Source organism: Scyliorhinus canicula, chromosome 12, assembly GCF_902713615.1.
Source record: "Scyliorhinus canicula chromosome 12, sScyCan1.1, whole genome shotgun sequence".
Taxonomy (NCBI): Eukaryota; Metazoa; Chordata; class Chondrichthyes; order Carcharhiniformes; family Scyliorhinidae; genus Scyliorhinus; species Scyliorhinus canicula.
Window position 1 is genome coordinate 118776532 of NC_052157.1, and position 23238 is coordinate 118799769.

The 23238-nt window shown below is 50.4% G+C and overlaps 1 protein-coding gene across 10 annotated transcripts in view; it reads right to left on the minus strand.

Annotated features, from left to right (window-relative positions):
* The window catches only part of LOC119974723 (septin-5-like), a 239204-nt gene that overhangs the window by 181646 nt on the left and 34320 nt on the right, over nt 1-23238 (minus strand). For 5 of the 10 annotated variants that reach the window (XM_038813876.1, XM_038813878.1, XM_038813883.1 and 2 more), the window contains exon 1: nt 11706-11930. The exons of the other annotated variants lie outside the window; for them this stretch is intronic. In XM_038813876.1, the coding sequence (XP_038669804.1) occupies nt 11706-11915 (210 nt within the window). In that variant the 5' untranslated portion in view covers nt 11916-11930. Of the gene's footprint in view, nt 1-11705; nt 11931-23238 lie in introns of those variants that run through there. 10 annotated transcript variants of the gene reach the window in all.

Below are 23238 nucleotides of genomic sequence, written 5' to 3' on the forward strand. Positions count from 1 at the left end.
CATCGTACAAAAGTTACGAGGAACTTTTATAAAGTCTGGTTCAGCTTTAACTGGAGTATTTGTTCAATATATATGTATGAGTTTATATGTGTTATGGATAGGATGTGGGAGAACTGGTTTAGCTCACTGGGCTAAATCGCTGGCTTTTAAAGCAGACCAAGCAGGCCAGCAGCACAGTTCGATTCCTGTATCAGCCTCCCCGGACAGGCGCCGGAATGTGGCGGCTAGGGGCTTTTCACGGTAACTTCATTGAAGCTTACTCGTGACAATAAGCGATTTTCATTTAGGGGCTGTTTAGCACAGGGCTAAATCACTGGCTTTGAAAGCAGACCGAGCAGGCCAGCAGCACGGTTCGATTCCTGTAACAGCCTCCCCAAATAGGCACCAGAATGTGGCGACTAGGGGCTTTTCACAGTAACTTCATTTGAAGCCTACTCGTGACAATAAGCGATTTTCATTTTCGACTGAAACCCTTTTATCCTTTGCTTGGCTGTCTGATCAACGTGGTTTTGGAAAGGACAATGTATGTATTACTTGGTCCTCAAAGTGTGTGGTCAATTTAAATAAGAGGAGTAAGTTTTTGTGGGTTTAAATACAGAAGATTCAGCCATTCACCCTGAAAATCTAAATACTACATCACTCACGTGAACACACACGAGAAAGATGCAGTTCAAGCGAATAGTGCGAGTTGTAAATAAAGGAATGTTTCATAGTTCATGTGATTGGCTCATCATAGGAAAAGCAGTCATTGTAGGGGAATGTGACATAGAACATAGAAAAATACAGCACAGAACAGGCCCTTCGGCCCACGATGTTGTGCCGAACTTTTGTCCTAGGTTAAGAACAAATTAATCTACACCCCATCATTTTACCGTAATCCATGTACCTATCCAATAGCCACTTGAAGGTCCCTAATGTTTCCGAGTCAACCACCTCCACAGGCAGTGCATTCCATGCCCCCACCACTCTCCAGGCAAAGAACCCACCTCTGACATCCCCCTTATATCTTCCACCTTTCACCTTAAATTTATGTCCCCCTGTAATGGTTTGTTCCACCCGAGGAAAAAGTCTCCGACCGTCCACTCTATCCACTCCCCTGACCATCCCATAAACCTCAATCAAGTCGCCCTCCATCCCTCCCCGCTCCAATGAGAAAAGGCATGGCACCCTCAACCTTTCCTCCTAAGACCTACTCTCGATTCCAGGCAACATCCCGGCAAATCTCCCCCGCACCCCCCTCCCCCCCCCACAAAGCCTCCACATACCTCCTAAAATGAGGCAACCAGAACTGTACACAGCACTCCAAATGCAGCCCTACCAAGGCTCTGCACAGCTACATCACCACCTCACGGCTCTTAAATTCAATCCCTCTGCCAATGTACGCCAGCACTATCCACCTGAGTGGCAACCTTCAAAGATCTATGAACATCGACCCCAAGATCTCTCCGCTCCTCCACACTGCCAAGAACCTTACCGTTAACCCTGTATTCCGCATTCATATTTGTACTTCCAAAATGGACAACCTTCAGGGTCAAACTCCATCTGTCACCTCCCAACCCAGCTCTGCATCCCATCCATGTCTCGTGACGTTTTCACTCTGAAAGGGTAGTTTAGGTGGTTTCAATAATAAGTTGTGTAAGTTATTATAGGATTCCCTTGAAGAGTTGGAAGTTCTGCAGGTCACAAATTAGTCACTTTTAATTTCTTCTTACTAGTCAATCAAGTTTCTTTACATGTAGGCCTGGAAGAGAGAGTGGCACTTTGCACAGTGGTTAACACTGCTGCCTACAGCGCTGAGGACTCAGGTTCGAATCCCAGCCCTGGGTCACTGTCCGTGTGGAGTTTACACATTCACCCCTACTGCTGTTAAATCAAAAAGCCTATCACACAAATGAGTAATGTGGCATATGAATTTCAGTGCCAGTGTGATGCCAGGTATGTAGGCCGTATGTCCCAAAGACCAGCGGATTGTATCAAATAGCATGAACCTTGCACTATTTGCAACAAATTGGACCCAACCAGCTCGTGCTTGCAAATCTCAAAACTTTGTGTTCAACATTAGACAGAATCTGCGATTCTACGATTGGACAACATTTGCTAAATAATCCTCAATGTGTTAAAAATTATGCTGACAACCAATGTAAGATTGCCAGTCAGACGAGTAGCGTGGCACATTTGCAGGGGAAGCTACATATATTGATACAGAGGGCTCTGTTCTTCGCAGACACAAAGAACATGTTTGTGCCCGTTTCAGCTAAACAAAATAAGTGATAGACATTTGCTGGTTCATTCCTCAGGTCAATGCCGTGACCAATCAGAGTCAAGCAGTCTGGTTTAAATTTTCAAACAATGCTTGGCAGTTAACTGTCAGTCTCACAATTGTTCATTTCTGTCTGGCACAAAACGAACATGGGAAAGGTGGCCAAACCATTGTTTACAAGGGGAATTAGAGTTAGCACTAGATCCAAGGAAGTGGCATGCAAATGTGCCAGAAGAAAAACAGCAGACCTGAGGATTCGGAGGTTAGAATTCAGCAAAGGAGGACACAGGGATTGATTAATTGGAAGCTGTTCAGAGGAGGTTCACCAGATTGATTCCGGGATGAAGAGGTTTGACGTATGAGGAGAGGTTAAACAGTTTGGGTTTATACTCGCTGGAGTTTAGAAGGATGAGAGGGGATCTGATCGAGGTATATAAAATAATAAAAGGAATTGCTAAAATAAATGTAGATCAAATGTTCTCCCTTGTAAGGCAATCTAGAACGAGAGGTCACATACAGGCTGAGAGACAATATATTTAGAACTGAGATGAGGAGGAACTACTTCTTGCAGAGGGTGGTGATCTGTGGAACCTGCTGCCCCATAGTGCGGTGGAATCGGAGTCACTAAATGGTTTCAAGGACATAGATGTATTTCTGATAAGACGGGTTCAAGGGATATGGGGAACTGGTAGGGAGGTGGATTTGAGACCAGGAAGAGATCAGCCATGATCTGATTGAGTGGCGGAGCTGGCTTGAAGAGCTGCTCCTTCTGCTCCTAATTCCTATGTTATTAAGAAGGGAAAAATAGAGTACGAGGGTAAGATTGCTGGGCACATAAAAATTGATGTCAAAGCTCCTATAGGTATGTGAAGATAAAAAGATTGGTGAAGACAACCTTACAGTCAGAAATGGGGGAATTTATAATGGGGAACAATTAAATGGCTGACCAACTAAATACATATTTAAGCTCGGTCACCACAAGGGAGGACACAAATAACGTACCAGAAATGTTGGGGAACACATTGTCACAGGAATGTCACTTTAAGAAATGTTTGTCTTCTCAAATGGCTGCAGTGATGTCATTGTGTGGGTGGAGCTGGGCTCTGGCACTGCTTTTTATTTTTGTTTTGAGCTGGAAGCTGCTTTGTGGCTCTGAGTTTTTTTTGGTTCTGTTTTCAGTTGGGGAGCTGCATTCAAACCAAGGTGGTGTATTTTGGTCTCTCTCTCTGCATGCTAAAGAATGTCTCCAGACCACATGATGACTTCACAGTAATACCTGTTTCTGTAAGGGATGCAAACCTGTTGTTTTATAGGAAAAAAGGGTGTTTGGCTTATGGATGTTGTTAGGAAAGTTACTAAGGGTTACCTATCGAGTACTGTATCTTTGGGGGGGGGGGGGGCTATCTGTGTCGGTAGTTAATAAGATGTTTACTGTGTGTTTATAAAATGTTAACTGGATTCACAGAATAAACATTGTTTTGTTTCAAAATACTTAAGATATCTTTTGCATAACACCTAGAAAGTGGGCCCTTGTGCTCCTCATAACCACAATCTATTCAAAGTTGTGGGTCAGGTGAACTCCATGATATACTTTGGTGTTCTCTAAACCCTAGCCCATAATAATATGGTTAAGTGAGAGGGAGGAGCTGACAGAAATCAGGATCAGTAGGGAAATGGTGTTGGGGAAATTGATGGGACTGAAGATCGATACATTCCAGGGTCTGATAATTTACATCCCAGAGTACTTAAGAAAGCGGCCCTTGAAATAGTGGATGCATTGGTGGTCAACTTCCAAGATTCCCCAGACGCTGGAACAGGTCCTACGGATTGACGGGTAGCTAATGTAACCTCACTATTTAATAAGGCAGGTAGAGAGAAAACAGGGAATTATAAACCATTCAGCCTGAAGTTAGCAGTAAAGAAAATGCTAGAGTCCATTGTACAAGATTTAATTGCAGAGCACTTGAAAAACAGTGGCAGGATTGGTCACAGTCAGCATGGATTTGCAAAAGAGAAATCATGGAATAATTCAAGGAGGTAAATGGTAGGGTTGATAAGGGGGAGGAAGTGGATGAGGTTTATTTGGATTTTCGGAAAGCTTTTGACAAGGTCGCACATAAGAGATTAATGTGTAAAATTAACTTGCATGGGATTGGGGGGCATTGAACTGAGATGGATAGAAAGCTGATCAGCAGACAGGAAACAAAGACTAGGAATAAATGTTTTTTTTTCCAAATGGCAGGTAGTGATAGTGGGGTACCACAGGGATCAGTGCTGGGCCCTCAGCTATTCACAATGTATATTAATGATTTAGATGAGGGAACAAATTGCAATATCCCCAAATTTGCAGGTGACACAAAGCTGGATGGGAGGGTGAACTGTGATGAGGATGCAGAGATGGTTCAGTGTGATTTGGACAAACTGAGTGAGAAAATACTTGGCAGATGCAGTATAATGTGGATAAATGTGAGGTTATCCACTTTGGTAGCAAGAACAGGAAAGCAAATTATTATCTGAATGGCTATAGATTGAGAGGGGGAATGTGCAACAGATCTGGGTGTCTTTATACATCAGTTGCTGAAAGTAATCATGCAAGTGCAGCAGGCGATGAAGATAGCAACTGGTATGTTGGCCTTCATAGCGACGTGATTCCAGTACAGGAGCAGTGATGTCTTGCTGCAGTTAGAGAGGGCCTTGGTGAGACTATATCAGGAATATTGTGTGCAGTTTTTGTCTCCTTGTCCGAGGAAGGATGTTCTTGCTATGGACGAATGCAGCGATAGTTTACCAGACTACGTACGGGTGAACGCAATCAACTCCGAATACTTTCAGCTGTATAGGGGAATGAGATAGGGTGCCCATTATCTCTGCTTCTGATTGCATTAGCAACTGAACCATTGGCCATCACCCTTAGGTCGGCAGAGTGGTGGGCGGGCATTCAGAGAGGGGGCAGAGAGCAGAGAGTCTCGCTCAATGAGAATGACCTGGACCTCTATGTGTTAAACCCCCCAGCCAGTATGGGAAAGATAACAGGACTCCTTAAGGAGTTTGGTGCCTTCTCGGGTTACAAACTCAACCTGGGAGAGTGAAATCTTCCCGGTGAGCCCCTGAGAGAGAGGAGTGGAGCTGGAACAACTACCGTTTAAAGTAACCCAGACCAGGTTCAGGTACCTGGGGATCCAAGTGGCACACACCTGAATGAGGCTCTACACATGGAATCTCTCCAGCCTGGTGGAGGAGGTGAAGAGGGACTTGCAAAGATGGGACTCACTCCCTCTTTCACCAGTGGGAAGGGTATAGACGGTCAAAATGAACATGCTGCCTAGTTCCCCATCGTATTTAGGTTCCTCCCAATTTTCTTCCCCAAATCCTTCTTTACCAGGGTCGGCAAGTTAATCATGACCTTTATCTGGGAGGCTGAAAGAATCCCTAGGATACGCAACACCAACTTACAGCGAGGGCGACTCGTGGGAGCCATGGCCCTACCAAACCACTTATTCTACCACTAGGCGGCAAACACGGAGAAGGAGGGGGTGGCTAAGGAAACCAGAGGTGGACTGGGTCTGAACGGAGGAGTCCTCCTGTATGGGGACATCTCTCTGGGTGCTGGCCACAGCACCACACCCGCACCCCCCAACACACACACCAGGAGCCCATGGGAGCGGCCATACTAAGGACATGGAAGTTTGGCAAGATTTTTATGGAGGCCCCCATCAGCAACAACAGGATAGACACCAGGGGCAAAATTCTCTGCAGACCGTCGTAACGGCGATTTCCGGCGAGAAAAATCGGTGTAGATGACTCCGGCGTCGGGGCCTTCTTTTAGGCCGCTATTCTCCGTTCCCGGAGGGCCCAGCAGCTGACTGACGCGATACGCGTCAGTTTCACCAGCTGCGGAAGTGGTGAGACCCGGTGTTTTGGGGGGGGGGGGAGGAGGCGGAGGAGGAGGGAGACAGACCGGCATTTTGGGGGGGGGGGGGGGGGGGAGGAGGAGAGAGACAGCCCGGCGTTTGGGGGGGGGGGGGGAGGGGAGGAGGAGAGAGACAGCCCGGCATTTTGGGGGGGGGGGGGGGAGGAGGAGAGACAGACCCGGCATTTGGGGGGGGGGGGGGGGGGGGGAGGAGAGAGACAGCCCGGCGTTTGGGGGGGGGGGGGGGGAGGAGGAGAGACAGACCCGGCATTTGGGGGGGGGGGGGGGAGGAGGAGGAGGGAGACAGACCGGCATTTGGGGGGGGGGGGGGGGGAGAAGAGGAGAGAGACAGACCCGGCGTTGGGGGGTTTGCGGCGTTGAGTTGAGAGGAGAGGGGGGGGGGTTTGCGGCGTTGAGTTGAGGGGGGGGGGGTTTGCGGCGTTGGGTTGAGGGGGGGGTTGCGGTGTTGCGTTGAGAGAGGGGGGGCGGCGTTGGAGGGGGGCGGCGTTGGAGGGGGGTAGGGGTGGTGAAGGGGGTAGGGGTGGTGAGGGGGGGTTGGGGTAGGGGCAGCAGCGTGCAGAGGAGGGGGGCGACGGATGCCCGGGGCCAACGCACCGTCGCCCCCCCTCTGCACGCCGCTGCCCCTACCCCAACCCCCTCCCCTCACCACCCCTACCCCCTTCACCACCCCTACCCCACTCCAACGCCGCACCCCCCCCACTAACGCCGCACCCCCCCCACTAACGCCGCACCCCCCCCACTAACGCCGCACCCCCCCCCCAACGGAGGAAGGAAGGGGGGAGGAGAGAGGGGGGGGGGTGTGTGGGTACCGGCCTTCAGAGGGAGGGGGACGGGGTGTGGGTACCGGCGTTGAGAGGGGGGGACCCGGCGTTGAGAGGGGGGGGACCCGGCGTTGAGAGGGGGGGGACCCGGCGTTGAGAGGGGGGGGGTTAGAGCGATGGGGGGGGTTGCGGCGTTGAGGGTGGGGGGTTGCGGCGTTGCGAGAGATGGGGGCGCGGTGTTGGAGGGGGGTAGGGGTGGTGGGGAGGGGGGTAGGGGTGGTGGGGAGGGGGGTAGGGGTGGTGGGGAGGGGGGTAGGGGCTTTGGAGGGAGGTAGGGGTGGTGAGGGGGGGTAGTTGGGGTAGGGGGCAGCGGCGTACAGAGGGGGGGGGGCGACGGTGCGTTGGCCCCGGGCATCTGTCGCCCCCCCCTCTCTGCACGCCGCTGCCCCCAAACCCCCCCCCGATGCCGCAACCCACCCCCCCCACCCCGATGCCGCAACCCACCCCCCCCCCCCGACACTGAACGGCGTCAACCATCATCAATGGTTGACGCCATTTTAAAGCAACTGTGATTTTCGCCGACGTGACCCATGGCCACGTCGGCGGGACTTCGGCCCATTTGTGGAAACTAAAAAAAAAATGAAATCCCGCCGGCGCCAGCTGTTTTCAGAGGCTGCCGGCGGGATTTGCACAGCGCCGGTTTTTGGCCGGTCAGAGATTTAAAAACCCTGCGGGTGCGGGAATAACGCCGCTGCCGGCCGATTCTCCGACCCTGCGTGGGGTCGGAGAATTTCGCCCCACATTTGGGATGTGGAGGGAGGACAGAGGGACACTCTGAGAGTCGAGGATATGTGCATGGTCGATAGAATCATAAAATCATAGAATTAACAGTGCAGAAGGAGGCCATTCGGGGCTGGTTTAGCACACTGGGCTAAATCGCTGGCTTTTAAAGCAGACCAAGGCAGGCCAGCAGCACGGTTCAATTCCCCTAACAGCCTCCCCGAACAGGCGCCGGAATGTCGCGACTAGGGGCTTTTCACAGTAACTTCATTGAAGCCTACTCGTGGCAATAAGCAATTTTCATTTTCATTTCATTGGGCCCATCGAGTCTGCACCGGCTCTTGGAAAGAGCACCCTACTTAGGCATTCACTTCCAACCTTTCCCCGTAACCCAGTAACCCCACCTAATCCAAGGGCAATTTAGCAAAGCCAATCCACCTAACCTGCACATCTTTGGACTGTGGAAGAAACCACAGCACCTGGGGGAAACCCACGCAGACATGGGGAGAATGTGCAGACTCCGCACAGACAGTGACCCAAGCCGGGAATCGAACCTGGGACCCTGGAGCTCCAATCCTGAAAGGGAATGAGCTCAGGTACTTGTAGCCGTGCAACGTTCTCCGCAAGGAGATATAAATATTCCCCAGAGACCCGGACACACATTTCTGGACACAATGGGAGGGCTGGAATGGTTAGGGGATGACAAATGTGGAGACATCTACGGGCAAATCATAGAAATGGTCAGGACCCTACTGGACAAGACCAAACAGAAATGGGAGGAGGAGCTGGGCATGGAGATGGGAGGAGGGGATGGGCATGGAGATGGGGGAGGGGATGGGCATGGAGATGGCAGGAGGGGATGGGCATGGAGATGGCAGGAGGGGATGGGCATGGAGATGGGAGTAGGGGATGGGCATGGAGATGGCAGGAGGGGATGGGCATGGAGATGGCAGGAGGGGATCGGCATGGAGATGGGGGAGGGGATGGGCATGGAGATGGCAGGAGGGGATGGGCATGGAGATGGCAGGAGGGGATCGGCATGGAGATGGGGGAGGGGATGGGCATGGAGATGGCAGGAGGGGATGGGCATGGAGATGGCAGGAGGGGATCGGCATGGAGATGGGAGGAGGGGATCGGCATGGAGATGGGAGGGGGGGATCGGCATGGAGATGGGAGGGGGGGGATCGGCATGGAGATGGGGGGAGGGGATTGGCATTGAGATGGGGGGAGGGGATCGGCATTGAGATGGGGGGAGGGGATCGGCATGGAGATGGGGGGAGGGGATCGGCATGGAGAGGATGGGCATGGAGATGGGAGGGGGGGGATCGGCATGGAGATGGGAGGGGGGGATCGGCATGGAGATGGGGGGAGGAGCTGGGCATGAAGATGGCAGGAGGGGATCGGCATGGAGATGGGAGGGGGGGATCGGCATGGAGATGGGGGGAGGAGCTGGGCATGAAGATGGCAGGAGGGGATTGGCATGGAGATGGGAGGGGGATGGGCATGGAGATGGGGGGAGGGGATCGGCTTGGAGCTGGGAGGAGGGGATGGGCATGAAGCTGGGAGGAGGGGATGGGCATGGAGATGGGGGAGGGGATGGGCATGGAGATGGGGGAGGGGATGGGCATGGAGATGGGGGGAGGGGATCGGCTTGGAGCTGGGAGGAGGGGATGGGCATGGAGATGGGGGGAGGGGATGGGCATGGAGATGGGGGGTGAACTCTGGATCGAAGCGCTGCACAGGATAAACTCCACCTCCTCCTGCACTGGGCTAAGTCTGATGCAGCTTAAGGTGGCGCACAGAGCACACCTTACGAAGACACGCATGAGCGGATGCTTCCCGAAGGTGGAGGATAAGCATGAACGTTGTTGTGTGTGGGGGGGGGGGGGGGGGGGGGGGGGGCAGATAACCACATCCACATGTTCTGGCCCTGCCCCAGACTCTGAGTTCTGGACGGCTATTTTCTAGGCCATGTTCGGGGTTGTGGTGTTTGAAATGGAACCGTGCCCATCTGTGGCGGTCTTTGAGATGTCAGAGCATCCGGAGTTCCTTACAGGGAAGGGGGTGGACACCAGGCGGAGACTTCTGCAAGGCTGGAAGTTGACAGCACCACTCAGGACCTCGGAGTGGCTCTCAGACCTGGCCGAGTTCCTGAAACTAGAAAAAAATAAAATTCTCGATAAGGCAACCGAGGAGAGTTTCTACGACACATGGCAGAAGATCACAAACCTCTTTGCAGACCTGTTCGCAACCAGCAACTAACTAGGGAGAGTGGGGGGGGGGGGGGGGGAAGGAGGTGCAGACAGGAAGGGAGAGGAGTGAGGGTTATGTTAAGGATAGGAAGGGAGGCTTGGAGCACCACCCAGATGATAGGGGGAGGAAGGCCATTCGCAGGAGGGGACACGGATCCCTCCCACATGTGTCAAACCGGGAGGCAGACCATCCTAACCTCCCTCGAGAACTCAAGGGAGGAAACAGGTCTCCCCCCCCCCCCCCCCCCCACCCCCCCAGCCCCCACCCCCACCCCCCCAGCAAAACAAATGTAATTATAAGCAACGTAAAGAGTCCTGGCAGTAATTGCAAACACCTATGTAAATTTGTGTATAATTCCTATTACTAAACATTAAAAACCCCAATAAGAACACTGTAAAGAACAGTGTATGATACACACTAATGTAAATAATGTAAGGAAATGATAGCACTGGGAATATTGTCACAGACCCGGGGGGCAGCTTATGATACTTGTGATGCCGTTGTTACTGTTCTGGTTATTAATATACTTTTTATATTGTTCTACAAAGTTTGATATTAAAAATGCTAAAATTCCAATAAAAATATTTTTTAAAAAATCATATTAAATGGCGGAGCAGGCTCGAAGGGCCGAATAGCCTCCTCCTGCTCCTATTTTCTGTTTCTATGAATGGCGGAGTAAGTTCGAAGGCCAAATGACCTACCCTGCTCCCATTGTTTTAGTTCTTTTACAATATTCACAGATATAACGTATAAACACACACATTTGTATTACTATTTACCTACCACTTCAATGTATTTCGTAATGAAAGATATGGGTCACAAGTCAGAAACATATAGTGGCGTTAATCTCTTTAAACATAAATAAGGTGCATTATGCCAGCAGCGCGGGTTCAATTCCCATAACAGCCTCCCCGAACAGGCGCCGGAATGTGGCGACTAGGGGGGCTTTTCACAGTAACTTCATTGAAGCCTACTTGTGACAATAAGCGATTATTAAATTAAATATATTTTGATCTTCTACCAAATACATGGAGGCCAACCTTGCAAAGGCTGCCCCTGTCTGGCAGTATCACTGAAGTGATGTGATCACGCAAGAAAGAGAATTGTCATACTTTGCATTGACGTTTCTGTTGATTTAAATGAATGGTTAGAAAAGTGTGTCTGTCATTCAGTCAATGCACAAGTTCCAATTGAAATCCCTCAAATTTTACCCAGAGTTTTAGCAGCTCGGGATTTTCAGCATTCTTCTGGTCACTTCGGTTTAAGAAGTTTAATCCAGTCAAACTGCATTAAGGCCATGTGCAAGGTATATGTAGGTGGAGCAGAATAGAAGACACTTTGGGGTGCTTTGTCATGGTAAAAACCCAGTCCGTACCTGTGACCTGCTTGTTCTCTGCACCTACAGGCTGCTGACCACAGCAGCCATGGATGCACTGAATCAGCACAATGCTCTCTTCCAAGAAGAGTTTTCACAGCCATCACGCTGAAGAATAGAGCGGGTGAGAGATAAAGACATTCACTCACCCACACTCATCACTATTAATTGTACTTACTGGTTAACACGATAGATAAGACTGCTGTATATATACATTCTGAAACATGCTGCCTGGAATAAGATTTCAGTAGCCACATGAATCTTACTGAATCCTATTAAAGTTGGACGAAGTATTGGTGCTGATCAATCAACCCTCTGCTGCGCAATATGAAAGGCCGAATTTACCATGTCTGTATTCTGCTGGCCTGCCGCTGCTCTGTGTTTTCTCTGCATCTGCAGACTCGGATTTATGTGATGATGACGCTGGGTATAAGGGGAACTCTCCTTTGCTGAGGTGCTGATCACAGACTGCAGTCCTAACCCTCTCCACATACACACAGGAAATCGACCATAAAGCTCGCTGACACAGCTCCGATTGGAGAACTCGAAGATCATGTGACGGTGCCTGGATTGTCAAGGGGGACGATATAAATAGTCAATGATATGTTAAGGCAGGGGTGGGCAAACTACGGCCCGCGGGCCGCATGCGGCCCGCCAAAGGTCAAGCCAAGTCATAAAAAAAAAATTAAAAAAAAAAAAATTTTAAAAATTTATTTTTTATTTTTTTAAGGTTAATGGGGGGGGGGGGGCTGTTGGGTTACTTACTGGTATAGGGTGGTTACGTTGACTTGAGTAGGGTGATCATTGCTCGACACAACATCGAGGGCCGAAGGGCCTGTTCTGTGCTGTACTGTTCTATGTTCTATGTTCTATATGAGGCGCCCAGAATCATAACCGGGTGAAGTAATTATTTTACTTAATATACCATGCGGCCCTTTAAAATTGTGAATTTCTGAATGTGGCCCTTGCACGGAAAAGTTTGCCCACCCCTGTGTTAAGGGATGGTTAAGAAACGTCAGCACTCTGGAGTTGCTCACACTTCATTTGCTGAAACTACTTCAGTAGGATTGAAGTGACAGATGCATTGCACGGGGGGGGGGGGGGGGGAGCACCCCTCCCTCTCTTTTAATAACACAAGCAAGGTATTGGCACACACTTTCCCTGGACCAGTGTATCTTCAATATATCGCACAGGACAGGTGAGAACATCCTGCCCTGTGTCAAACAGATCAGGATGCAGCATGCGTTCCCCGTGAACTAATATAGGTGCTTTGTGGCCATATGCTGGGAAAGCAGGGGGCTCTACCTCAAAAAGTCCAGACAGGAGGTTCTGCACCAGTTCAGAGATTCCAGGAGGGGTCTCTCTGCTGTGTCTTCCAGAGTCCAGCCAGGGGGGGGGGGGGGGGCTTTGCACAGTCAGAGTCCAGCTGGAAGTTTGGCTCTGCCTCAGAATGCAGAAATGGAGCTCTGCACTGTTTTGTTATGCTCTTGACGTAACATAAGCTGCTTCCTTGATGTGGCTTGTCGATGCTCCCAGTCTGGAGTCTGGTCTGTTTCACTCGAGTCAGTTTTTGCTTCTTGCCCCTTCTCGTCCGGAGTCATTTCAGGTTCACTTGAGTCTTCTGAAGTTTCTTGAAGCTCCACATCCGGAGTCAAAACGTTCAGGAATGCATTTGCTTGTGGAGAGGCACGAGCAAATGAGGTTTGAAGTAACATGGTGTCACCAGAGTCACCAGTAGTCTCATTGTGATTGTCGAGTGCCTCTGAGTTCTGTCACGTTGCACATCTGGTATGGGAAGTGGGATGCCGTCGTCACTTTTTGCACATACAGTGGGTAGAGCCTCAGTAGCTTTTTGTCGTTCACTTGAGCTGGGTGGACTGTCAGAGTCTTCTTCTTGTTCACTGGAGCATAGTAGACTGTCATAGTCTTTCTGTTGTTCACTTGAGCGTGGCAGACTCACATCGTCTGCTGCTGGTTGCTCAGAGGAGGTTGCTAGACCTCCATGGTCTTGTTCATGCAAGGACTGCGCTTTGGAGTCTTGCGTTGCTTCTATCTTGGAGGCTGTCCACGAGCTCATTGTGGAGGCTTGTGTCAGGGTTCTGTGGAGGTTACTTTCAGCTACTGGTCGAATTTCATGCAATGTGCTGTTGTTCCAGGTGAAAGAATCGGGTTTTACGGCTTTAAAACCTTTTTGTTGCGTTTTGGGACATTTCCCCTTTAAGTGGGCGTGGTCCGGGGCCTCTGACATCACAAAGCGTGTGATGTAGTACTTAGGAAGCGATAGCGCTTGCTAATATCGCTGTTCCTTTACTGGGGGCCTTTTTCGCAATTGCGCATGCACAAACGGACCTTCCCGTTCTGTGCGCTCTTCGCGCAACTGCGCATGTGCGGCATCTTTTCCAAGATGGCTGCAATTCAAAACTGCAGATTTCTTCAATGGAAAGCCTACCTTTGCCTCGTGGTGAGTTTTGGTGCCTCTTTTACTGTTTTTTCTTGTATGTTCCACGCAGAATTCTTGGAATTTGTCCAGGACTGCCTGGAAATCGCTCTTGTTTTGCCCCTTTGAGTATTTGATGGTCTAGAAGATTTCAGCTGCTTCTGGACCCGCGATGGTAAGTAGAAGCTTTATTTTCTCTGCATCCGCCGCGCCATCTATGTCAGACGCTACGAGGTAGATCTCAAATCTCTGCCTGAACCAACGCCAGTTTTCACTGAAATTGCCTTGGCACCCGAGGTGCTGTGGAACCGGAATCTTGAACATCATCTTGCCTGGCTGCTGTCGCTGGTTGTCACTGTTTGCTGAGATGTAACTATATGGATTTAACAGTCATTCCTGGGTACCATGTACTGTTATGCTCTTGAAGTAGCAGAAGCTGCTTCCGTGATGTGCACTCCGACAAAGGAAGGTTCAGACTTAGAGATAGCTTTAACACATTTATTAAACCGTTAACAATTCTCCTACTTGGATTCGATTCTCCTGTTAATCCTGCTATAGCTACTCAGACTGACAAACCAGTCTGCTACAATCCACGTGGTGGGTGCGATGTGTTTCAAATCAACCCTGTGTACTCATGAAGTGTCTCCACTGGAAAGAGGAAGATCATGTGTGCTGTGTCCTTTTATATGGGTTGGTGTAATGCCCTCCTGTGGTAGTGTCACCTGTGTGTGTGTTGTGAATGCCCATTGGACGTGTCCTATCTTACTAGCCTATTGGTTGAATATCTGTGTCACAATGTCTCTGGTGCTCTCTCTAGAGTCTAGCTAGTCTACGTGTATTTACATTAACCCCTTGTGTATTTACAGTGATGCATATCACCACATGCACAGTCTCAGAGAGGTCAGGAAGGGAGCTCTGCACTGCCTCAGAGTCCAGGAAGGGAGCTCTGCACTGTCTCAGGGAGGTCAGGAAGGGACCTCCGCACTGTCTCAGGGAGGTCAGGAAGGGAGCTCTGCACTGCCTCAGAGAGTCCAGGAAGGGAGCTGTGCACTGCTGAGTGTAGATATGGAGCTCTGCACTGTCTCAGAGAGTCCAGGAAGGGGCTCTGTGCTGTCTGGCACAAGTCAAAAACAAAAGTCTTCGACCATGCATTTAAGTCGATGAACACATCTGTCCTTCATTATTCTGGAGTGACCTCATTATTCTGAAGAGAAAAGACTTTCACTTTATTAGAGCGAGCCTCACTATTGCACAAATAGAAATTTAAACCGCAGTAAACGGTACTTCCATTACAGTGAACTAAAAGCAATGTGCACAGGGTAGTCGTTGAACTCAGATACAATACAATGAGCACACATTGGGGTAGCCAATGAGCAAACGCCTACACTAATGGCGTTGGCCCATCAGTAAATCTCTTAATAGCCATGTAAGTGATACTCAGTGCATTAATCCAGTATGGTATACACCAGTTGATGCACTGACGGAGTTGTGCAGTAGAAATATGCACTTCACCAATTCTGTGAGACAAATTGTGGTGGTGAGTGAAAGGAAATGGAGAAATTCCCTGTGTTCAGACCCACTTTAGCACAGCTGGTTCGAAAGACATGACAGGGAATTGCTTGGAATGTTTGGAAGATGCTGATCATCTCGGAAGGATGATCAGCAAAAGATGTCTCAATGTAAAGGACAGTGCCTCGGAAAGCAAGGAGGATTATTGTCAATGGTGTCACAAAGGTGCCAAATTGTTGTTGCTGCCATATATATATATAGATGATGTCTGTTCACCATGTCGGTTGAAGTGCCAATTATTTTACATTCATAGTATCTATTTAATGAGGTTGCAGGAGAGAGCCAGGGTTGCCTGTATGATTTCACAGCAGAATATTGTTAATGCAAAATTGCTGAACATGAAACAAAAGTAATGAGATATTTCTGAATTAATACAATAGGCTACTAGAGACAGATCTGCCTCCAGTAACAGATTATACACCGTCTCCCTTGATGCACAAACATAACTGACGAAACAAAAGGGCTCACTGTCGAGTTCCAAATTCTACTAGCAAGGTATTTTCTATTTCATTCTACTCCACTTTTTACATCATAAGAGGGAAAATGAGTGGAAAGTGCAGGATGCAAAGTATAAGTGGAAGAGCAAAAGTAACCTTATTGGGTGAGAAAAAAGCAGAAACATCCTCAGAGAAGGAAAAATTCTGAGGAAAAAAATACTTGCATTTATATATTTTCACAAGCATCAGATGCCTCAATGTGCTTTTCAGCCAGTGAAGTACGTGTGAAGCGTTGTTACTGGACTGCAGGAAATGTAGGGCTGGATTCTCTGATCTCCCAACCGTGTTTCTCGGTGTCGCGCCGTTCGCTGGTAGCGGGATTCTCCACTCCCGCCGTTTGTAAATGGGATTTCCCATTGAAGCCACCCCACACCGCCAGGAAATCAGTGGGCGTGGGGGCGCAGCCAGTGGGAACAAGCAATCCCAAGGGCCGGAGAAAATGTAGGAAACAACAATGTGGTAAAGACCAAATAGTTTTGTTTGTGTTGTTGACCGAGGGATAAAATTGGCCAGGCAGCCAGGAATACCTCCCCTGCTCTTTGCAATAATATCATGAGACCTTTTACATTCACCCAAGCAGGCACATGGAACCTCGGTTTAACATCATGGCACCTCTGATAATGCAGCATTCCCACTCCCTCAACCTTGCCTTTTGTGTTTAAGTTCTGAACTAGGATTTGAAGGCAGAACTTTGTGACTCAAAAGGCAAGTTTGCCACCAATTGAGTTGCCAGCTGACACTGAGGGTATAAGACATATTGCAAATGAAAGGGATGTATCAGTCAGGGATAAGGTGTAAACCTAGGGCTCGATTCTCCCAAAATGGGACTATGTCCCCCCACCCCGGCATAAAAACGTTGGTGTTTTACTCTAGAGATTCCTGGAAAAAAGTGCAGCTAATTCAATGCCCTGCAGGGGGCGAGCAGGGACCCGGAGTAATTCACGCAGCTTTACGGGCCCCTGCACTTCCGGTTTTGAGTGCGTGCACGTACAAATAAGACAGTAAAACAGAAAGTAGGGAGGAAGTCTTGTGGTGCAGTTGCTAGGGTCCCTGAACCTAAGCCACAAACTCTGTGTTCGAGACCCAACCCAGGATATGATAGCCAAGGAATCTATGTTTATAACATGGCCAAATAGGTTGAGCATCAACCTGTCTACCATCACGATCCAAAGCTCTAGTCTACAACATTCTCCCTTCTATCCTCTTCCAAGTTTAAGATCCCATCTTATTACAGTTTAAAAATTCAGCAAATAGATAATGAATTTCCATTGAAAGGAACCTCAGGTGGAAAAAATCATTGACTTCTGGAAAAGACGGATTATCCTTTTAAAATGAAATTGTCTCTAGGAATTGCAGTTTTATGTGGGTTCCAACTCAATTCCTTGAATCTAAATGTGAACCTTGAAAAATTTCTGCCACAATCACATTACCAAAAAGCTGCTTTCAGTTAGACAAAGTTTGAAATTTACAAGGGTAGGGTAGGTGATGGTGCCGTAGTATTGTCATTGGACTTGTAATCCAGAGCTCCAGGGTAGTGCTCTGGGGACGGAGGTTCAAAACCCACCACGGCAGGTGGTGAGATTCAATATAAATCTGGGATTAAAAGTCTATTGATGACCATGAAATAATTGTCGGTTGTCGTTATAAATCCATCCCGTTCACTAATTTTCTTTAGGGAAGGAAATCTACTGTCCTTACCTGGCCTGGCCTACATGTGACTTCAGACCTATAGCAATGTGTAAATAAAGACAGAAAGAGCCTCCATTTTACATAGAACCCCACTTCCGACCCCAAGAGGGAACTTGATCTTCTCCAGTTTTAAAAATTCATACAAATTCCCCACCCATGCCGAGACCCCTGATGGCACCGCTGACCTCCAACTCAGTAAGATTCACTGCTGGATAATCAGAGAGGCAAGGCTACAACATCGGACCCCCTTCCCCCAGTGGCTCCGTCAGGTCCGAAAAATCAAACATTGCCGTCAAAGGCACAACGACATCCTCACCTCCACTACTTCTGACAAAAGTCTCGAAAATCGCTGCCCAGAACCCCTCCAATTTTGTGCACGCCCAAAACACATGAGCATGATCCGCCAGCACCCTCCCATATCTCTCGTATACATCTTCCACCTCTGGGAAAAACCCACTCACACAGGCCTGGAGCATATGGGCCGTAAGCACCACCTTAACTGTATAAGGCTCATCCTAACACAGGAGGAGGTTGAATTTATCCGGTGCATTATTTCACTCCAGGCCCCAAGCTCAATCCCAACTTCCTCCTCCTATTACCACCTTATCTCCTCCACTGGTATCCTTCTCAGTTTCTGCAAACCACCCATAAATGTCACCAATCGTCCTCCTCCCAGCTCGTCCTCAGTTAGCAACTTATCCGACAGCATATGCTTTGGTAGCTGAGGGAACAAAGGAAGCTCCTTTGTGCAAAATCGAACCTGGACTTCCGGTGGCAGCCATGGAGCGAATGGTCGCACATTTGGTGGCTCCCCCTCGAGGTGGAATTGCTTGGTCCTCTTTCATCTGATTTAAGGGGTGTTTGCTGGTGTGAGGTGCATGAACATTGAAGAATAAAAGAGTTCCTTGGTGGGGCTGGTTTATGGCTCAGCAGACGAGTAGTGTAACGAGTAAGAGGCAGTGGCCTGGATGAGAGATTATTCGAGGTGCGACAGCGGAAAAGATGGCGGAGGGTTCTGGGGTGTGTTGCCCGCCCAGAGGACTGGTGGACCTTTTGAATGCTAAGTTCCAGCAGCAGAGGCAGGAGACCTGGCAAAGTTGGTGGAGCCACTTAGAGCAGCTATTGAGAGAGTGAAGCAGAGGCTGGAGGTGCAGAGTCTGGCACTCGAGAAGATGTAGGAGGCGGTGGAAGAGCACGAGGACTGACTGGCCTAGTCGGAGGAGGAGATGGTGCTCGTAGCGTAGAGCCAGAAGATGTTGAGGGAGAAGGTGGAGGACCTGAAGAATCGCTCCGGGGCAGAATCTCCAGATTGTGGGGCTGCTTGAAGGGATTGAGGAAGCACAGGGCACAAAGTATATGGCAAATGTGTTTGAGGTGGTGGGGGAGGGAGGTGGATCGAATGCACAGGACGGTGAGGAGGAGACGAAAGGCTGGAGAGGTGCCGAGGGTGATGGCAATGCAGCCACGTTGTTTCCTTCACAAGGAGGAGATATGGAGGTGGGCAAAAGATAGGAGATGCTAGTGAATACATATGCCCCAAATTGGGACGATGCGGATTTTCTGAGATGGGTTTTAGCAAAGATTCCAGACCTGGACAAGCAGCGGCTGAATATGGGGGGGATTTTAATACAGTGATGGATCGTAGGTTGGATGGATTGTGCCCTAGGTCCCTGAAGATTTCAGCCATGGCGATGGAGTGTTGGGGTTTACAGAACGTATGGGGGATGGGGGGGGGACCCGTGGCAGTTTGAGATACCAAGGGCGAAGGAGTTTTCGTATTTCTTGCACGTGCACCGGGTGTACTCATGGATTGATTTCTTTGTTTTCGATAAGGTGCTATTGGTGGGGCCGGTTGGAGTGGAGTTTTCGACGATTGTGGGGCGGGATTCTCTGCAAACTGGCGGGGTGGGCCACTCCGGCGGCGAGGAGTGGCGTGAACCACTCCGACCTTGGGCCGCCCCAAAGGTGCGGAATCCTCCACACCTTCAGGGGCTAGGCCGGTGCCGGAGTGTTTGGCACCATGCCAGCCAGTGCAGAAGGGCTCGGCGCCAACTGGCGCCAAAGGGCCTCCGCCGGCCAGCGTGAGTTGGCGCATGTGCGGGATCGCCAGCATGTGCTGGCGTCATCCTAGCGCATGTGCAGGGGGGGGTGCTTTTCTGCACCGGCCATGGCATAGGTTGACAGCGGCTGGTGCAGAGGGAAAAAGTGCCCCCATGGCACAGGCCCGCTCACGGATTGGTGGACCCCGATCGTGGGTCAGGCCACCGTGGGGGCACCCTCCGTGGCCAGATCCCCCCGCGCCCCCCAAAGGACTCTGCAGGCCACCTGTGGAGCCAGATCCCGCCGGTAAGGACCTGTTGTGATTTACGTCGGCGATACCGGCCGAAAACGGGCAGCCAATCGGCCCATCACGGGCTGGACAATCGCCGGAGGGGCCGCTGCCAATGGTGCGATTCCCGCCCCCGCCAAAACCCCGGCGCCGGAGAATTCGGCAGCCGGTGGGGGCGGGATTCACGCTGCTCCCTGGTGATTCTCCGACCCAGTGGGCAGGGGTGGGGGGGGGGGGGGGGGGGGGGGGGGTCGAAGAAGCCCGCCCGTTCGGACCACTCGCCGCATTGGGTGAACCTGCGGGTGCTTGAATGGGGAGTCTCAACGGCCACATTGGATGTTAGATGTGGGGTTATGGCGGATAATGGGCTTCGCGAGAAGGTAAGGCTGGCCATCCGGAATTACGTGGAGCAGAACAAGACGGGTCATGTTTCCGCCTCCACGCTGTGGGAGACACTGAAAGCGGTGGTAAGGGGAGAATTTGTATCGATTTGGAAGCACAAGAGAGGATTGAGTGGTTGAGGTTGGTGGAGGACATTCTGAGTGTAGATTGGAGATATTCGGTGGTGCCTGGGAAGGTGTTACTAAAGGAGAGGCAGAGGTTGCAGATGGAGTTTGGGCTGGTGTTCACAGGAAAGGCAGTGGGGCAATTGCGTAGAGCCAGAGGGGTGGTAAATGAGTATACGGAGAAAGCCAGCAGGACGCTTGCGTACCAGTTGAGGAAGCAGGCGGTTGCGAGAGAGAATGGGAGGCTGAGAGATGATAGGGGCATGGTAGTATCGGAGCCGGAGGGGGCGAACAAGATTTTTGAGGTTTTTTACTGGAGATTGTATAATTTGTAGCCTCCAATGGGGGATGAAGTTGTGAGATAGTTTTTGGACCGGTTGGAGTTCCCGAGGTTTGATGACGGCCCTGATCGGGCTGAGGGAGGTGATGGACTGTATGGGGTTGATGTAAATGGGGAAGGCCCCAGATCCGGATGGGTTTCCAGTCAAGTTCAGGTGAGATGTTCAGGTTGGAGCTGGGGCCCCTGCTAGTTGAGATGTACAGTGAGTGAGGGGGGGAGCTTCCCCCCCACTCTGTCCCAGGCTTCGATATTGCTTGTTTTAAGGATAAGGACCCAGGGCAGCGTGGATCGTACCTGGCTGTTGAATGTAGATGCAAAGTTGTTGGCGAAGGTGATGGGGACGCGGATAGAGGATTGTGTGCCGGGGGTAATAGGTGAGGACCAGAAAGTGTTTGTGAAGGAGCAGCAGTTGTTGGCAAATGTACGGAGGTTGCGTAATGTTAAAATGATGCCCCCATAGGGCCGAGAAGTGAAGGTGGTTGTGACAATGGACGTGGAGAAGGCGATCGGGTCGATGGGCATACTTGTCCGAGGTATTGGGTGGTTCTGGGTAGGGCAGGGTTTTGTGGATTAGGTTTGGCTGCTGTATAAGGCACCTAAGGTGGGTGTTCGGACAAATAAGGTCAGCTCGGATTATTTTGAATTACGCCAGGTGTCAAGGGCTCTCTCTGCTCTGACAGTTGAGCCGCTGTCAATGGCGCTTAGGGATTCAAGGGGGTGGAGGGGTATTGGGCACATTTCAGACCCGGTTGGGAGCTTAGACTGGATCATGGGAATTCTAGGGGATTTGGGCTGCTTTTCGGGGTACAAGTTTAGTATGGTGAAAAGCGAGGCATTCCCAATTAATGCATGGGAAAAAGAGAGGAGGTTGGGAGAATGGTTGGTGGGGGCGGGTGTTTGCTACCTTGGGAATGTTGCCATTGTTGGTGGCTGGTTGGGTCCAGACGATAAAGATAAAGATTACGGTGTTGCCGAAGTTTTTGTTTGTGTTCCAGAACCTCCTGATTTTTGTGCCAAGTCCTTTTTTTAGGAAGGTTTAATGGGTTGATTTTGAGGTTCGTGTGGGCGGGGAAGGTTCCACGGGTTAGGAGGGTGTTGTTGGAGAGGGATCGATGGGGTGAGGGGGGGGGGGAAAGAGGTGGGTTGCTGAACTTATTGAACTGCTACTGGGCAGCAACTATTGCAATGGTAAGGACATTGGTGGTGGAGGAGCGGTCGGTTTGGGAGCAGATAGAAGCAGCCTTGTGTAAGGGAACCAGCCTGAGTGCACTGTTGCTGGCACCCCATCCATTCTCGCCGGTCAGGTACTTCATGAGCCCGGTGGTGGTATCAGCACTGAGGGTTTGGAACCAGTGTCAGCAGCGCTTTGGGTTAGAAGACATATCTTGGTGGGCGCTGGTTTGCGACAATCATTAAGTTTTCACCGGCGGGGTTGGATGCGAGGTTCCGGGGGTGACGGCAGGTGGGGACAGAATGTTTTAGGGATTTGTTTGTTGGAGGGAGGTTTATAGACCTGGAGGTGCTGGAGGGATATATCAGTTACTGAAAGGGAATGGGTTCTGGTATCTGCAGGTTAAGGACTTCATGAGGAAGGAGGTGGCGTCGTTGTGGAAGCTGCTGCCCCCGATGCTGCAGGATAAGCTTCTGTCTGAGGATGAAGTAGGGGAGGGTAGGGTTGCAGACATTTATGGGGAGTTGATGAAGAGTGCACCCATGTAGGAGGTTAGACGCAAGTGGGAGGATAAGTTGGGTGGGGCGCTGGGGGTCGGAGTATGGAGTGAAGTTCTGCGGAGGGTGAATACGTCCTCGTCATGTGCAAGACTAGGCCTTGTCCAATTTAAGATTGTGCACGGGGGGCCACATGCGGTGTCCAGGATGAGTTAGTTCTTTCCAGGGATGGAGGATAGGTGCGGGCAGTGTGCAAGATGGGGGGTGGGGGTGGCAAGTCACGTGCATATGTTTTGGTAATGTCCGAGGTTGAGGGGGCTTTGGAAGGGATTTTGGACTTAACATCAAAGATTTTGGGGTAGAGGTACCTCCGAGTCCGGAGGTGGCGATATTTGGAGTGTCGGAGGACTCGGAAGTACAGGTTGGGAGAGAGGCCGACGTAATGGCCTTTGCCTCCCTGATTGCCTGGAGACGCATTTTATTGTGTTGGCGGGACACGGAGCTGAAGGCAGGTGTATGGGTGAGCGATTTGAGAGTTCCTGCATTTGGAAAAGATCAAGTTTGCCATTCAAGGTGCAGAGGAGGGGTTCACCTCGAGGTGGAAGCTGTTCAACGACTTCTTTAAGGAGTATTGAGTCGTCAGCGGGTGAGGGGATAGGGGTTTGTTTCATTTCCTGTTTGGGTGGGGTAGTTGGGTTAAAAACTGGAACGGGGGGGTGTGTGTGCAAAGGTGGCAGCAGGGTAAGTGGGGGGGGCGTTCGTTGGGAGGGGGGCGTGGAGGGAGGGAGAGATTTATTGCTTGTTGCCGTGGTTGGCTATTGTATTTCTTGGTTATGTATATAT